The sequence below is a fragment of the Taudactylus pleione genome, unplaced genomic scaffold (genome assembly GCF_031769625.1).
Source record: "Taudactylus pleione unplaced genomic scaffold, aTauple2 ptg000154l, whole genome shotgun sequence".
Taxonomy (NCBI): Eukaryota; Metazoa; Chordata; class Amphibia; order Anura; family Myobatrachidae; genus Taudactylus; species Taudactylus pleione.
Window position 1 is genome coordinate 18,077,036 of NW_028284556.1, and position 17,644 is coordinate 18,094,679.

Below are 17,644 nucleotides of genomic sequence, written 5' to 3' on the forward strand. Positions count from 1 at the left end.
TAGCCAAAATAGTAATAGCAAGGTCCTGGTTTTCGACTAATTCACTTAAGCTATATGTGGGGTGTGTTCGGGCGGGCCTGTGCCGGTATTTTTCCTTTTTTTTATATGTATTGATTGATAAACAGGTATACCTTAAACTATCGGTTAATTTTTGTCCTATTTTGTACTCATTTTGCACTATTTTGTTTTATTTGTTATATGCATTTTGTAATGCTGCTCAAATCGTTTATCTGATGATTTTACTATTCGTTAAAACTGTTTAAAAAAAAGAGATGATTTTTTTTTTTTTAATATAGAATATATGGTTCAAAAAGATCCCTATGGCACACAGAGCACTGAAATCCCTTTGACACACAGAACCTGATTCAGACCCGCTCGCAAGTTGCAATCGCTCGCTGGCAAAAAGGGTCTGGATATGTTAATTAAGCGCTCGCACTGCGTTGCGTAAGGACACCCACTGTGTGTTAGCGAGCTACGGAAAAGTGCGATCGCAAGTGTCTGAAGACGCCCCCTTGACACTCGCAACACACGTCATCTCTGGGTAATGAATGATTAATCGGGACCATCGTGAGCCATCGGAGCTGCTCGCAGCCATTGGGGTTGCCTTTCCCCGCCGCAAGCACTGCGAATCAGTGCGGCCTGAAAAACATGCAGGTGACGTGTACAGTGACGCTACTTTGCTAATTATGCACGCCCTTTAAACGGCGTTTTGGCTAGCAGACACACCTGCGTTCGCAACACCACTCCCCCGTTCACATGCACCTTCCCCTGTTCCCACCCACAAACGGCACTATCTGTCACTCAAAGCAGCCACTTGATAGTGGCTTACGAGCTACCAAAATCAGATTGCAATGAATGGCTTGCGCACGCGCACTGAGAATTATACGCATGCGTAGATGGGCGAAAATCGTTCACAGCATGCGATCGTGCCTTAGCGAGCAGTTCTGAATGACCTCCATAGAGCGCTGAGGTTCCTCCTTCATACAGAGCACTGAGATCCAATTATTATATAGAATACTGGGATCCCTCTATCACATAGAGCACTCATATCCCCATTATATAGAGCACCACGATCCCTCAGCCACATAAGGCACTGAGGGCCTGATTCAGACCCAGCAGGTCGATGGTGCCCTAGGGAGCTCCGTCGTGCGCATGCGCGAGACCCGAATAGCGACGGCCAAGCCGTCGCTATGGGTCTCGCACCAAAGGGGGCGTGCTGTCGATGGTGAGTGACAGCACGCCCCCTTTGGTGGGCGTTGCTGCCCAGACGGAGGCGTTCCCATGGGAACGCCTACCGTCTGGGGCCGGCCCCACTGACATCACTAGTGATGTCAGTGGGAGTGCTTTTGGCTCTGATAGAGCCAAATGCACTCCTGGGCTTGCGGCAGCGAGACCCTACCGCAGGGTCTCGTCACAAGCCCGATGGTCGCGATGGTCTTGACCATCGCGACCATCTTTTTGGCCGCTCGCATAAGCTGTGGGTGGTCACCCACAGCTATGTGAGCGGCCAGGAGGCCGCTCCAATAATAGGTAGGAGGGCACTGATTCACAGCGAGCGCTCTTGTCAGAGCATCCGGCTCTGAATCAGGCCCTGAGATCCCTCCGTCACATAGAATACGGAGATTCCTATGTCACATAGAGACTGACATCTATATCATACAGAGCCACACAGAGGGCCTGATTCAGAGCCGCTCGTAAGCGGCCGCTCGTTCGCTCCGAGCGATGTTCGCACAACTGCGCATGCGTATGGGTCGTAATGCGCATGCGCCAACCAGTCAGTGCGATCGGAAATCGAACGCTCGCAAAACAGCGAGTGCCTGCTATATTGAGTGACAGGATGAGGCGTTTGTGGGTGGTACCTGGGGAAGGTGCTTGAAAACGGGGAGTGGTGATCCGAACGCAGGCGTGCCAAGCGGTCAAAACGGGCGTTTTAAGGGTGTGCATAATTAACAAAGCAGCGTCATCGACCACGTCACTTGGTTGTTTCTTAGCCTGAACTGTTCACATGATTGCGGTAGGAAAATCCAACCACAAGCACTGCGAGCAGTTCAGACGCCTTTCGATGTAGTCGATTAATCTAATAAATAGCGGAGATGCAAGCAGCCAGGGGGCGTCTTTACAAAATAGCAAGCGCATGTTTCGTTCGCTCACTCAGACATAGAGGCGTCAATTGACCGCAAAGAGCGAGCGCTGAATTTAAATATCCGGCCCCTTATTTTGAACGAGCGAGCGCAAATAGCGTCCGGCTCTGAATCAGGCCCAGAGTACTGACAGCCTGATTCAGCTTGGGTAGCAGTTGCTAATATGCACGCAATCGGCCGATTGTTGTGTTCTGTGCATGCGTATGCATCGCAGTGCGCGTGGGCGAACCAGCCACTGTGATCAGGACTGCGATGCAGACCCATCGCAGAGTGATCGACAGGAAATGCAGTTTGTGGGGTAAGTTGGATGAACGCAGGCATGCCAGTGTGTTCACCCGCCGTTTCAGAGGCGTGCATAAATTATCCACTGCAACAGCCGACACAGGTCTCATAGCGTGCGTGGCTGTTAGCAATTTCTGAGTAAGGTCAGGGCTTGTGCAACCGTGCATGAGACTGCGATGGTAATTGATTGTACCAATGGTTTTGCTATTGTACTACTAAGTATTACGGATGTGTGTAAGGTAAAGTGGGCGCCCTTGTGCAGTGCTGCGAGGGCATTGCGATCGCAATGTATTCGCATACTATTGCAGTTGAACTGCATGCAAAATCGCAGCTGCTATCTCAATAGCGATCCAAGCTGAATCAGGCCCTGTGATCCTTCCGTTACATAGGTAGGGCAATAAGACTCCACTGTCATATAGAATATTGAGATCCCTCTGTCTACAGTATAAAGAGCAGCAATAACTAATGATCATGTGAGCTCATAAATTATGTGAATAGTGCTTAGATATGAAATATCACCATTAGGTTATTAATACAACACAAAAAAGCAGCAATGTTAATATATTGCTGTTGGTATTTAAAGAATATGCCATCAGCTGTCATTTCACAATAAGATGCACAGCTTCTCTGCAGCCTCCATGAGATAGGACGGAAAAATGCTCTCTTCACATGACATTGCTGTTGTTGCCATGGGGATGCTTATTTCCCACAATCTAATTGGAACCATAAACAAGCATTTAGTGCCTTCCAATGCCAGACTGAAATCATAACAATAGTGAGATAGAGTAACTCCTTTCTAACCAAATTCTAGCCACGCAAAATGCTGGTAAGTCATTTGAAGACTTGTGAAACATTTAAATAACCTCCAATACTACACCAAAATAATATCGCTAGGACACAGAATCCAACAAATATTAAACACATCACATAATTATATGTATGGCTTATATATGGCATCTTATGTTTTTGTTTTTCTTTTAAATTGAAAATTTAAATTGTAAATTTTGCCTGCAAAAAATTACTCTGTGTAATAGGATTAGAAGAACATTGTACTTTAATTATTTTGTGGGTTGTGTGCCCCTGTGATATGGCTTTGCTGTGATTATAGTCTGAACACACTGCAAAGAAACAGAAGCTACATCTTGCTGGATCCCGCTAAAATGTTAATGCAGGTGTTTATACTGTCACATCTTGATTACAGTAACAACCTTCTTAATAGTGTCTCCAGATCCCAATAATCAAAGTCTACTCTAAAAACAGCTGCAAAAAATTACAAGTTCATAATTTTCCTTTATTCAAATCACCCAGCTGTCCCCTATAACTTTTTGTGTACAATCAACATATTATTATTGTCCATGATTCGCGGCTCCTTACTTCCTCTTCATCAGCTTACACATTGGACAATCTTTCACTATACTTTTGACTTGCTAATCCTTTGTGGCTGACATTTTTATATCTCCCTAAAGCACCACAAGCTGAGAAAGTCAGTAGAGGAGACAAAGCGACCCGCTTTGCACTTTGGCCCTCGTGACCCAGGCTAATATATACACAAAATTTTGCCCCATTGCTTATAAATACTATAGGGTGGAATCAATTACCTGCAATGTTGGGGCTATACATGTGATGTGCCGTTGGGATTGTGACTGAACGCTGACAATGCAATGCTTCATTGCATTTTACCTTGCTTAGGGGTGAACAGAAATGTAAGTCTACCGTATATACTGCACATTGGGCCTGATTCAGAGATGGATGGATTTGCAGAGCTGCACACAAGCAGCCGTGCAAATCCGTCCATCTCAAATGCAATGCAGAAGAAGGTGTCAGACACCTCCTTGCTGCATTTGTATTCTCAGCACTGCGACCGACTTCACAGCCTGGGATTACCATTGCAACCATCGCGACCGATGGCCATGATGGTTGCGCCTTTGATCAGGATGAGGGAGCTGAAGCTTCACGCAGCCTGAAAGGGTGCTGGTCACTTAAGAGGCAAGGAATCTGCATCCACTGACGCAGACCCTGGCCTCATCTTTCCCGGAAAATGGGGACGCCACGCCTCCATTTCCGGAAACGGTGACCAGACATGCCCCCGCTCCACCCCCCTAATGCCGCAGCATGCAAATGTTATCGCAGGACGCGTTCGGCACGGGTCCTGTGCAGGCGCAGACCCAGAGTATTCAGAGATGTACGTTCATCATTGGATGAAAGTACATCTCTGGATCAAGCCCACTGCCCATACTTCACACCAGATCATGTGATGTAAGATTACTTCTAATGGAATTGACCTCTATGTATGAAATTTACCTGAATGAGTTGTGAATACACACTTTTCAAAGCATTTTTAATGCATGCAAACAGGTCTGGCACAATAAACTCTTGTTGTAGTGTTATAGTGTTACCATACACATTGGCATAGTGACTTGCATTGTGGTAAAAAATTTTATAATGTTATTTGTTTTACTGCATATAAAGGCATCAGTAATCGTTGAAAAAATGCATATCAAACACATTTCATATATATTTTACTAGCTTTAAACCATCATTGGGTAAGTGACCAAAGTTCTCAGCAGGTATCTACATGCAGATGCCCTCTGTATCAAGTCTCCCTAATTATTTTAGCATAGAAATCTATTCACTGAGATTATAATTTTGGTTCTTAGCGAAATTAAACTAAGGGCTGAATTCAATTAGCCGGGATAACCCAATAACGGGTGTAAATGTGACTTTTTACTGGAGATGCAAATTTAAAGCTTTTCAATTATAACGTGCATTAATTCCCCATAGGAGTTAATGCCTCTTTTTTTGGGGATCTCCTGAACAGGTGAAAAAATTGGGGAAAACTCCTATTTTTAGGACTTGACTTAGAACCACTGGAACATCCTCCTTAATGACTAATTAATTAGGCAAGTTTTTAAAGAACCCCAAATACCTTGCTTTTGGCACATAACATCCTTTTACTCTGCAAATTTGTATTACATATTCATTTTGCAATCCATTTAGCAACTCGCATTGAACCAGTCAGAGTAAAGTCCCATTTTTCCGTTCACACCTGGGGCCTTTGCGTGTTTTGGACGCGAAAACCTTTCATGAGCGCTATCGATTTACTCCGTATTCAATTGCCAAACAGGCAAAAACGGGACCCGGCGAATGTGAACCAGGCGGAAAGTGCAGGTTGAATTGGGGGAATCACTCTGTACCCCTGAAAAAGATGGGCTGACTTCGGAAATCATTATGGTAGTTTAGTATTAGCCCTAATTGAACTAGTTAGGGTACTTAAGTGGTGGTAATTGCTTGCTATTAGCGTCTTGGTAAAAGTGATGAAGAATGGCATAAAGCAGTGTTTTTTGGAGCAAATAAGTAGTTCCATCAAATTTGGGGTGCTTGATAATGGGTATTTTAATGTCTCTAACGTGAAGTTTTAAAAAAATGAAATTCCTCCGTCATACAAGCACCTGCAATCCACAAAAGACTTCTTAGAGCACCCCCAGAAACTTATTTCGCTAGTTTTTGAAGTTGTCCCCCCACTTTTTTCATTTTCACCCCAAATTTCTAATGTGTTTTTTAGGGTGTTCCTGGAATTTTTTATTTCTTTTTTTGGATGAAATGTCCTTTGGGGGGGTGTATCAAGGGTTCTAAATGGTTCCCCAACATCTGTACCCCAAAATATAGATTTTGCACTTCTTTTCTCCTGCTATTTTGTGGAGAAAAAGTATTGCCTATTTCAGTGCATTGACTTTTCGCATAGATGAAAAACGGACTGGAACTGAGGGCCTGATTCAGAGCCGGACGCTATTTGCGCTCGCTCGTTCAGAAAAAGGGGCCGGATATTTAAATTGAGCGCTCGCTCTTTGCAATCTGTTGACGCCTCTATGTCTGAACGAGCGAACGAAACATGCGCTCGCTTTTTTTAAAAAACGCCCCCTGGCCTCTCGCATCCTACGTCATCTCCGCTATTTATTAGATTCATCGAGTACATCGAAAGGCGTATGAACTGCTCGCAGTGCTTGTGGTAGCATTTTCCTACCGCAATCATGCGAGCAGTTCAGGCTAAAAGACAACCAAGTGACGTGGTCAATGACGCTGCTTTGTTAATTATGCACACCTTTAAAACGCCCGTTTTGACCGTTTGGCACGCCTGCGTTCGGATCTCCACTCCCCGTTTTCAAGCACCTTCCCCTGTTACCACCCACAAACGCCTCATTCTGTCACTCAAATTAGCAGGCATTCGCTATTTTGTGAGCACACAATTTCCGACCGCAATGATTGGTTCGCGCATGCGTATTACAACCCATACGCATGCGCAGTTGTGCGAACATCGCTCGGCGCGAACGAGCGGCCGCTTACGAGCGGCTCTGAATCAGGCCCTGAATACGGAGATACATTTTCAGGCAAATTTTTCACCCAAAAACGGGCGAAAACGGTTTTTCGTTCCTAATTGAATACGGCCCATGGTAGGGAAAACACATTGAACACCCCATAATGACTAATTAGAAATTGCAAGTTTCCAATTAGCTTCATTAGTCCAATAATTACGTCATTTTTGGGGTGTAAAAAAAGTGCCCTCAAATTACCCCAAAATAGACTATTTCATTGCTCTATGCACCCCAAATTTAATCAGTCTATTTGAAAAAAATATTTGCCTTTTATATTTCTTTTTACATTTTTTAAAATCACCTCAAAGTACCCCAAAATATTTTTTTTGTCATATGAAAGTAAATGAAGAGAGTGTGCTTTTTATAATTTTTTACTTTTTTTTAAAAAATACACAAATTACACATTTTTTCACCGATTAAATACTTGCAGTACTTTCCTCATGCCCACTAACAGCCTTCTGTGTGATTCTGCAAACAAAATTGTCACTTTTTTGGAGTCCAGGACACCTCACTTTTTCATGCACTTCTCTCACATCGCATTTAGCTGACAATTTGCAAACTCCCGCTGCGAGTATCGCGAATAGGCATTTTTAATTGGATTGCAGAATTCTCAGGTGTGCACATTTGTGCGAAGTCTATGAGTTTTATGAAACAATCTCGCAACTAACTGGATTGACCCCTTAAGCTGGGTACACATTAAACAATGTGTGTACCCAGTGATGTCACTGACGACCCCCCGCTGGCGGACCAATATAGTGGGTGGCCGGTACACATTAAATGATCTGGTGCCCAACCGCCTGATATGTCGGCCCCTGCCACATCCTGCTGCATGCACCCGTCAGTCACATCATCAGGTTGAGCTGCATGTAGGGCCGTCTTGGCGATGGGTCTGACGACCCAACGAGAGCGCGCACCCCCAAACATAGTGGGTACACACTTAATGATTCCACAATTTGTCATTCTGATCTGACGGAATTGGGCAAATCGTTCAAAATATCGCTAAGAGAGTGCATTTTTTTTATTGTGGCTAATTGAATACGGGCCTAAATCATATAAATATTTTAATATGCTGTAATGGAGGCTAAACTATATTGTTTTGTTCTTACCTGAATTTTAGAACAGTTGCACTAAGTGGCCAATTTAGTTAGCTATGGGTTGCATGCCCTGTGCTCGCAGATTAACATTACATGTATTTTGTGACATGTTTTCATGAAACACACTCCAGATTCCCTTGAAATTAAATCAGAACCCACAAGTCGCAGATGTCGCAAATTAATTCTGCACTGTGCAACCTATAGGAAAGAGTGGGGAACTCCCCCCCCCTCCCCAAAACATGGCAAACAAAACAAATGTAAAAGCAAATACAAATGTCTAGAGTATTTTGGGGAATGTTAAACTGTCTCTATAGTGATTTAATTGTGTATATAAAAAGTTGTAAAAAGTTGAAAAAAGAAACTTGTAATTCCCTCCTGCAAGTCAGAAACACCTTCCTATCAATACAACAACTCAAAATACATGTCCTACATCATTTACGCCTCCATATACCTGTCCCGCATCATTTACACCTCCACACACCTGTCCCACATCATTTACACCTCCACACACCTGTCCCACATCATTTACACCTCCACACACCTGTCCCACATCATTTACACCTCCACATACCTGTCCCACATCATTTACACCTCCACATACCTGTCCCACATAATTTACACCTCCACATACCTGCCCCACATTATTTACACCTCCACATACCTGCCCCACATCATTTACACCTCCACATACCTGTCCCACATAATTTACACCTCCACATACCTGCCCCACATCATTTACACCTCCACATACCTGTCCCACATCATTTACACTTCCACATACCTGTCCCACATCATTTACACCTCCACACACCTGTCCCACATCATTTACACCTCCACATACCTGTCCCACATCATTTACACCTCCACATACCTGCCCCACATAATTTACACCTCCACATACCTGTCCCACATAATTTACACCTCCACACACCTGTCCCACATCATTTACACCTCCGCATACATGTCCCACATCATTTACACCTCCACATACCTGCCCCACATCATTTACACCTCCACATACCTGTCCCACATGATTTACACCTCCATATACCTGTCCCACATCATTTACACCTCCACACACCTGTCCCACATCATTTACACCTCCACATACCTGTCCCACATAATTTAACACATATTTCTGCTTTTTAGAGAAAGTCACCTGAAAAATGAAATGTCTTATTGGCCATATTTTATTATTCATAAACTTATAAATACATTATTATTCATTGGAAGAGGTGTTACAGGGGTAATGTACTGGATCCCAAAATTGTGGCCTAAAATTAGGATTTTCACCAAGCCTGAAGCAGCAGATTAAAATCTGCGTTTACTCTTATTCTTGGATTCTGACAAAAACTTAACCCTAGTGTATATGTATTTGGTAAGGAATATAGATTATAAGCTCCACTGGTGAATTATCTGCAAAGTGATGCAGAATACGTTTGTGCCACAGTATATAAATAACTGATAATAAAATAATAAATACATTTTATTGTGACAGAATTAGTGAACAGTACAGAGAAATGGATACAACAAAATACTCATCTTACGCAATGAAATGGGATGTCAAAAGGTTTAAACACACCCACACATTTTTGAGGTTGGTAAAAATAGTATGCAGAGGTACACTACAGAATATATTGTATACAACATTTTTTTTTTAATTTAGTTTGATGACGTAATTTGTGATGAAATGAGATGCCGCAAAAACTTCCAATGAAATGTCTAAGCTTGTCTGCGATTTCTATAGGGATTTTAAAAGTACACCCTCACACTAATAAGAGTCACCCAGAAAAGCAAGGCCAATGGCCGATATTAATAGTATATAAAATTCATTAAAACCAATGTTTTTAAAAAAATAGACATAAAATTGCTTACATAATTAATTAAAGTGCTGTTGGAGTCCACACAAGGAAATATTACCCTCATGTTCTCAGACCCCTTACATTAGGGGGTATGGGTTCATAATAACTGTGTCTCCCAGCTTTTTTTTTGACCCAATGCGTTTCGTCTCAGTCAGAGACTTCATCGGGAGTATATTTTTAGTAGGTGTAAGAACATGGACAAGATATTTTATAGAGATTAATCAGAACAAGTGTTCTACTGGAAAGTTGTCACACGATACCAGACCTTAGCTGGTTGTACTCTTAAACCATTAAAAGGTTAATAGAGGTGCACAGCTATAAACAGACATACACAGGAGGATCTGAGCTTTTCATTCCATTCATAAGTGGTGGACCACATAAATAATACCTCTATACACATACCAACAGTCTGACCCACTGCAATACTAAATAAGCTATCTATATATGAAATAAATTCCCCAGTTTAGGGGTCTGCCTGTTCATTTGGGCTAATCTCTTGAACCACTGGACGGATTTTGATGGGGTTTTGACTTTTATGTACAGTATTGATTGAGGAAAGTTTAGGTGTATGAACCATTCATCTGTGACAAAAGGGAGCTAAGCAGTGACGATTTTAGTGAAGCAAGTAATAGAAAAAAATATTGCACCAAGCTGTTATATAGAAGCTGGCCAGCAAGAGCGCATCTAAATCAGAGGCTTCGAATGAAGCAAGTCACAGAAAAACTGTTGTGCTGTGTGAGTGACTGACAGCTGCAGGGCTGAGGGCTGCGTTCTGATTGGCTCTCTGAGACAGTGAGAGCGAATCAGAGATAGCAATGTGCCCTGTTGCTTAGCAGCAGCCTAGAGAGGGGAGAGAGTCAGGGTCTGAGCAGTGCCATGAAGATGCCCTGATGCAGACAGAGTAGCCAGGAAGGAGCCAGGGGAAGAATAGCTATCAAGAATTTAAGAAAAACAACCAACCATCGGAACAATTATTGATTGGATTCCTCCCAACTCAAGAGGTGGCGATAGAGGACAGATCCTTCTACAACATGAATCAAGATGGATTCCTAAATTGAATGCCCTCCAACCCTATAGCTTAAATGAAATCATCTTGTTCTCTTATTTATCGTTTATAGTGTACGCCTTCTGTACATATATTCTTTCTGATTATATCAGCCCTATTGCGCAGACTATAGAGATTAGTTTGCAGCCTAGTTATTTATATTGTCCTCAGGTCTCTGTATCTACTTCTTTGTATTCTATACATGGACAGTGACACATATGCTATAGTTGTGACAGATGTGTCTGTCCATGTTTTATCCTATTTGTATATTTGTTGCCTAGGTGATGGTTGTCACTATGGTGTCCACACCCCCTAAGGATGACCATGACGCCCGCACCACGGCGCTGACGATGATGTCATCGTATCCCCATTGGGAATGAGCGGTGTGGTGAAGGTGCACTGGGTGAAGACTATATTTATTTTTTTCATTCATATTTGTCTTGATAAAGGAGTTACATCTCTGAAACATTGACCTGATAAACAAAGCAATGCTGTAGTTTCTTTTGTTGTGGAGTCTCACTGAGTGCCGTCAATCTGGGATTTTGATGTGTCTATTTGTGAGAAAGGGCACCTGATCCATACACTATATTGAGAGTGCCGGGATTTGCTGTATCTACTATATATATATATATATATATATATATATAACAGCCCAAATTTGTTGGCACTCCTTGTTCTTATAGTCAATGTGCTCCGGTGCTCAGAATACAAAGTCCATATTCCAAAAAACGACTGGCACTCAGAGACTTAAATAAACATTGTGTATTATAAAGCAGGCACCGTTTCGGGGTGCAACCCCCTATCATATTGTCTGTATAGGCTTGATAAAAGTGGGTTGCGCCCCGACACGTTTATTTTAGTCTCTGAGTGCCAATCGTTTTTTGGAAAATTATATATATTACCAATGTTTCTACTTTTGATTTTAGTTGTATTGGAAGCAAAGGGGAATTCCACTCTCTTACTCCGTACGCTCTTACTCTCTCATGTAAATAAATTATAGAGGAAACACATATTGATATTTATACAGAACTCTATGCATACATGCAAAAAGGTAAGTTTGTGTCAGTAGCCTGTTGTTTCTTTTCAAACAACAATATACATTTGGTTCCTTTGTATCAGATTCCTGAGCTTCTTTTCCTCTGGCATCACACATATAAGAGTGGAAGAGACACTATCCTGCAGCTTTTATGTAATGCATTTGATTAAACTTTAATGTGCTGCTGTTGTACTTGTTGTCAATAACAGCTGTACCTTTTCATCATCTTCTTGATCGCACCAGTTTCTTTCTTTACAAGTCCTAGACAACATGCTCTCTGCTGCTTGGCTCTTCCTGCAGCATTGGAGAGGGAGGCTGCTAGCCCTTCAATAAATTATAACCTAACACGTCTGAATGCTGCAGCCTTTTCTGTCTGACCTTGCACGCACATTAGGCAAATACAGAACTATTGTGTTTGTAATTCAGCTAGGATGCACAATCACCTTTCAAAGAAACACAACAATGTGTACTTTAGTAGCACTGAGCCTACAAAAGTTTGGCACTTGGATGAATCATGGATCAGCTAATATTTGCTTCTTGCAATGTAGCAGGAAAAAAAAAATCATTTTGATGTCTGGAGTTCATTGAATAGAGAGTGCAGTGTTCTTTTCACCATCAAACGGGTTTGTCCATGCATAGGCACCAGTGGCAAATGCAGGATTTCTGGAGAGGGATTTACAAATGCTTTATTTTAGAGCGAGTGTGACCACACCATGAGGAGGAAATAATTAGCACTTCACCAGCTTTAATATGCGTCGTATAAAGTGTATGGTGTGTCATAATTTCCCTAATAGTCCAATGTTATATTCCCTCCTACTGCCTTTTTTCTGTATCTACATTTGTCATATTGCAATCCCCTGGAAATATATATGACCGAAGCAATTGTTTAAAAAAGTTTGGTTAATGGTGCTGAAAACCATACTTGGATCTGTGCACATTGACTGACTTAAGGCCCCCATACCCGGTGCGATTCAAAGTTGGTAAATGAGTTGTACGATTGCCCTTGAAATTCTTCCCTTGAAATTTTTCGTATGATGTGGTCAAATGGTGTACGAGTGATCGTACACCAGATGCATAGAAGTGTATCACATTGTACTCAAAAGATCGTAGATCTCTCTGCAAAACCATCTGATCTGCGATCCAACTAGAGAACGGTGGGGACGCGCATCGGGGTTACAAAACACACAAAACATACCTATTTTCACACGAATGGTCTGTCCAACGTGTCGTAACTGGCCATATCGTGTAAAAAATCGTCCCGGGTATGGGCACCTAACATACAACATACAACAGACCAACTTTATTCCAGCCATCCAACTAGTTGGTTGGTTGGAATGAAAATCCGGTAATACATGGGAGCAAATGGCAATCAGCCATTTGCTCCCAAACACTGGAAAAGATGAAAGCTGTTGTTCAGACAAGTTGTTTAAATCAAACAGATTTAACCAACTTGCTTGAAGAACCTTTTTTATGTTTTCCAGTGTTTGGGAGCAAATTGCTGATTGTCATTTGCTCCCATACATTATTATGGATTTTCATTCCAACCAACTAGTTGGATGATTGGAGGAAAGTTGGACTTGTGTATGGCCAGCTTTGCTTTTAATTTTGAGAGTTCAACACCTATTGTGCGTTAGATCTATTACTGTCTTCAGTACAGTAAGGTATATCTTTCCCTTCTAGTTTAAGTGACCCCTTTAAATTGTCAACAACAAATATAGAGAAAAAATTATTCCTTTTTTTGTTTCTGGATTTCTTCCTTTTACTACTGTATTTAGTTTATGTCTCTATAACTGCACTGAACCTATCATAGATTTATATATTAAGTTAGTAATAATAACCCTGCAGTTCATAAAAGAAGCAACCCATTTTCATTACTGTAGATAGAAATCCATTGTTCAATGCATAGGAAATTCCTTAATCTGTTCAATTCAATAAGGTTTATTTTAAGATTCCCAAACAGGGGCATAGCCAAAACCACAGTAGTCACAACCATTTTATTTGGCAGAGCCCCGTCATACACCCTATATGCCTTCAAAGCCCCACAGGCCCCTTTAAATGCCATCTGCTCCACATGCCCTTTTATATGCTGGAGCACTTGCATGCCCCTTATTTGCCATCACCTCTCCTCCACATGCCACCATCACCTGATCACCCATCAGAGAGTGCCAACAAGCGGCCAGGATGCCCCCTTTTGCCATACTACAATCTGAGTGTGCCATGAGCACTGAGATGCACTATCACTTCACTGCAGTGTTGCTATTCATATTAGAAAATCTTCTGTAGTAAATACACTAATTAGATTTCAATCAGAAGAAATGTTACAAGAGACAGAGAGATAGGGGGTTGATAGGTAGAGTGAGGGGACACAGAGTGAGAGTGTGTGACTGAGTCTCTAAATTAGGCACAACGAAACTTGGCATGGAAAAAAGACATACCTGCAGCATCTTAGCACTTCTTATACAGATACAGACTCAGTCGCACACAGATATACAAGATGCACTAGTGCAGTCTTCTGGTGCGTCCTAGCTGCATCGCATTGCAACTAAAATTCATTTTTGGGTGAAGACGCAAAAAAAGAATTCTCTGTGCAGGCAAAGTCACACGGTACCTTGCGGAGCGAGAGGGGCTGTTTGGAGTGACTGCAGCAAAGAATGTATGAGGAAACATCTGTAAAAAATATTGCAGAGTGACAAATATGAAGGCATTTGGAGCTACACTGTATACTGAGGCGACGGCAGCTCAGCTGTATAAGGGGGCATATCATAAGATAGTTGTGAGACAGCAATACTGTATACTGTGGGAAAAGAACAGCCAATGAATACTGGTCTTGGGAGCTGATATAACAAGCTTATTAAAACTTCCATTTTCATGCATTCTTATCACAATGTGACAAAGGCATCCAATAGATGAGCATGTAAAGAATGAGAGTTTCTAAATGTGTTTTCTAAATTTATATTTTGAATCCAACAGAGTTTAATTTACTAAATTAAATGGATGAAAAATTCAACATGCTACATTGGAAAAAGGACAATACAATATTATGTCAACGAATACAGTACTGTACTATAAAAGTCAATTCTTTCTGTTTTACAGCATTTATCTTCAGGTTTCTGTGCACCCAAGTACTGTGGAATCCAGATGAAAAGCACATAGGTACAATTTCAGGCTTATGAGTAGGCCAAAACACCTATTGCTACTGACTAGGCTGCACATATTTTATAGGTTTATGTCCATAGAATTATCCAGAAATCCTGACATTTAGTTAGTTCAATGGATTAAGTAGTGGTAACTTAATATTATTATTATATTTTATTAATAGGGTGCCAGAAGTGTTACGCAGTGCCGAGCAGGGGGCAAAACAATAAGACAATACGGGATGTAGTTATGAGACTGTCAATACCGGCATCGGAATCCTGGCAAGGGATTTAAGATAGGCGTCAAAATACCGTCGCCTATCTTAATCACGACGCCAGAACGCCGGACCAAACGAGGCAAGTCCAGGCACCCTTAGCATTAGCTGCGGGGGGGAGATTAAGTTTTAGGGAGCGTAGCGGGATTAGGGTTAGGTTTTGTGGGGGGGGAGGTTCGGGGTAGACACCCCTAGGGGGGATGATTAGGTTAGGCACCCCCAGGGAGAGGTTAGGTTTAGGCACCCCCCGGAGGATTAGGTTTAGGGTGCAGTAGAGGGGGTTAGGGTAAGGCACTAGGGGGGGAAGTTAGGGTTAGGCACCACTAAGGGAGGGTTAGGGTTGGGGGGAGAGGGGTAGGGATAAGGTACTTACTTGCCCTGTCGGGATCTTCTCCCTTCAGGCTGCCGGCATCGGGACTTCATACCCATTCCAACAATACATGGTAAAAAAGTACAGTACTAATAGCACTACAAATCTAGACACAGCTAGTGATGCAATGTGGGCAATTGAAATGTACAGCGTCAGCTGAAACCTGTAGCTATTAGCGTGGGCGTTAATGACGGGTCTAGTTCGTCTGTAATAAACAAAAACAAATGATTTGAGCCTATGGGCCAATAGTTGGATGACTCTCTGGATTGATTGGAAATCAACATAAAGAATTTCTTACCATGTGGTACGATTGTCTGTATGGGCTTAGTAGATCGCACATTCCATATAGTCAAGGTGCCATCTGAATGACTACAGATGAACTGCTTTCCTTCATGATGCCAAGCCACAGAATGAATGGCCTGTTCAAGGATCGGAAGAAAAAAAGAAAAAAAATCACAAATTAGGATTTATATGTACATAATACTATAAGCATAAAATAATACATTAAACAATATGGTAACATGAAAATTAAGAAACACAAAACTTATATCTCACTTACTCTACTGTAATATCGAGGAGACTCCTGAATTTTGGGCAACTCTCCCGGACACCCAAAAGAGTACACCAGCCTCCCTCATGCCACCAGTTCCCAAGTGAAGTGGGTTGTCTGGGGGCTCAATAATGCATTTTGCTTTGAAAATGTTGGACGGAATATGGACAGTGTTTGAACGTATGAAGTGGAGAGGCAGTAAAGAGCCAAAATGCCACCATAAATTAGTGCAATAGGCTTAATAAAATAAATAAAAGCATGGGCAGACATTAGTTGTGCATACACATATTGCTTTAAGATTCCCCTTGTAGACTGTCAGCTAATAGGAAAAAAATAATCGCAGCGCAAGCAGGTTTTTATCAGTTCTCCTAGAGCAGTCCCGTCATCATAAATAGCAGTGGTACATTCTGTATCGCTACTATAAATTGTGATACAGAATGTTAATTATGACAGGACTATAATAAATAGACCTCAAAATGCTATGATCTCTGTTATTTAATATATTTATTTTGTTTTAGCTCTTACCCCAATAAACATTTGAAATAACTTATTACGTCATTCAGCCCCCTTTAAAAACCACTAAATCTGGGAATGTGTTAGCAAATGTTGTGCCTGTCTATTAGAGCCTGTACTATTTCTAAATGTGTCCAAAAAAACCCAAAATATTAGTTATCAAAATGTAAAATCAATATACACTGAGTATTTTTAAGCAATTAGTGTACAACCAAACTAGTATAGAATGAGTGCAGTAGTCACTAGTATAGACATAATTATTTTCTGCTAGTGTAATTTAGCAAAGCAAAAATAAAAAACAAACTACTGATGTATCCTCATCCACCTAGCCTCAATATACAATGCAGTGCCTTTCACGTCTTTTCTGCTTGAATGTGCCTCTTAGGGGGAATTCAATTAGGTGCGAGCTTGGTCCCGCAAGGTGAAATCACTGCAAATTCGCCTTGCAAATTACATTTGCAATTCAATTCCAAACTCGCATTTCTTTTTCAGAGTAAATTCGCCAGTTTTTGTTCGCACCCCCCCTGAGCGGGGAAAAGATAGGGAAAATCTGTATTTTTATCATCCTAATAATTAATTAGACATTTTTAATTTTTTAATTAGCTTCACTGGGTCAATAATTAAATGTCATTTTTGGGGTGAAAAAAAAAATGGCTTCAAATTACTCCAAAATAAGCTTTTTTAGCTAAATAAATGTAATGAAAGTATTTATTTCAAAGAGAAAAAATTGCTTTCTATAATTTTTTTCCATTTTGTAAAGTTGCCTCAAATTAGCCTCAATTACTTTTTTTGCATTTTCCTTTTAATTCCTTGTAATTAAACAAAATTCTACAGCTTTTTACATTTATTTTACTTCTTTTTTTAAATGCACAAATCAGCCATTTGACACCTTTTAATAGCATACAGGAGCTTATTCAGACCCGGTTGTTAGCTCTACGAGCTCGCAAACGGGTCGATGTTGCTCCAGTGCGC

At 41.4% G+C, this 17,644-nt stretch overlaps 1 protein-coding gene across 2 annotated transcripts in view; it reads right to left on the reverse strand.

Annotated features, from left to right (window-relative positions):
- STXBP5 (syntaxin binding protein 5) overlaps nucleotides 1-17,644 on the reverse strand; it is a 468,219-nt gene that overhangs the window by 178,513 nt on the left and 272,062 nt on the right. For both annotated transcript variants that reach the window (XM_088474382.1, XM_088474383.1), the window contains exon 8: nucleotides 15,908-16,028. In XM_088474382.1, coding sequence (XP_088330508.1) covers nucleotides 15,908-16,028 — 121 coding nt within the window. The remainder of the gene's footprint in view (nucleotides 1-15,907; nucleotides 16,029-17,644) is intronic.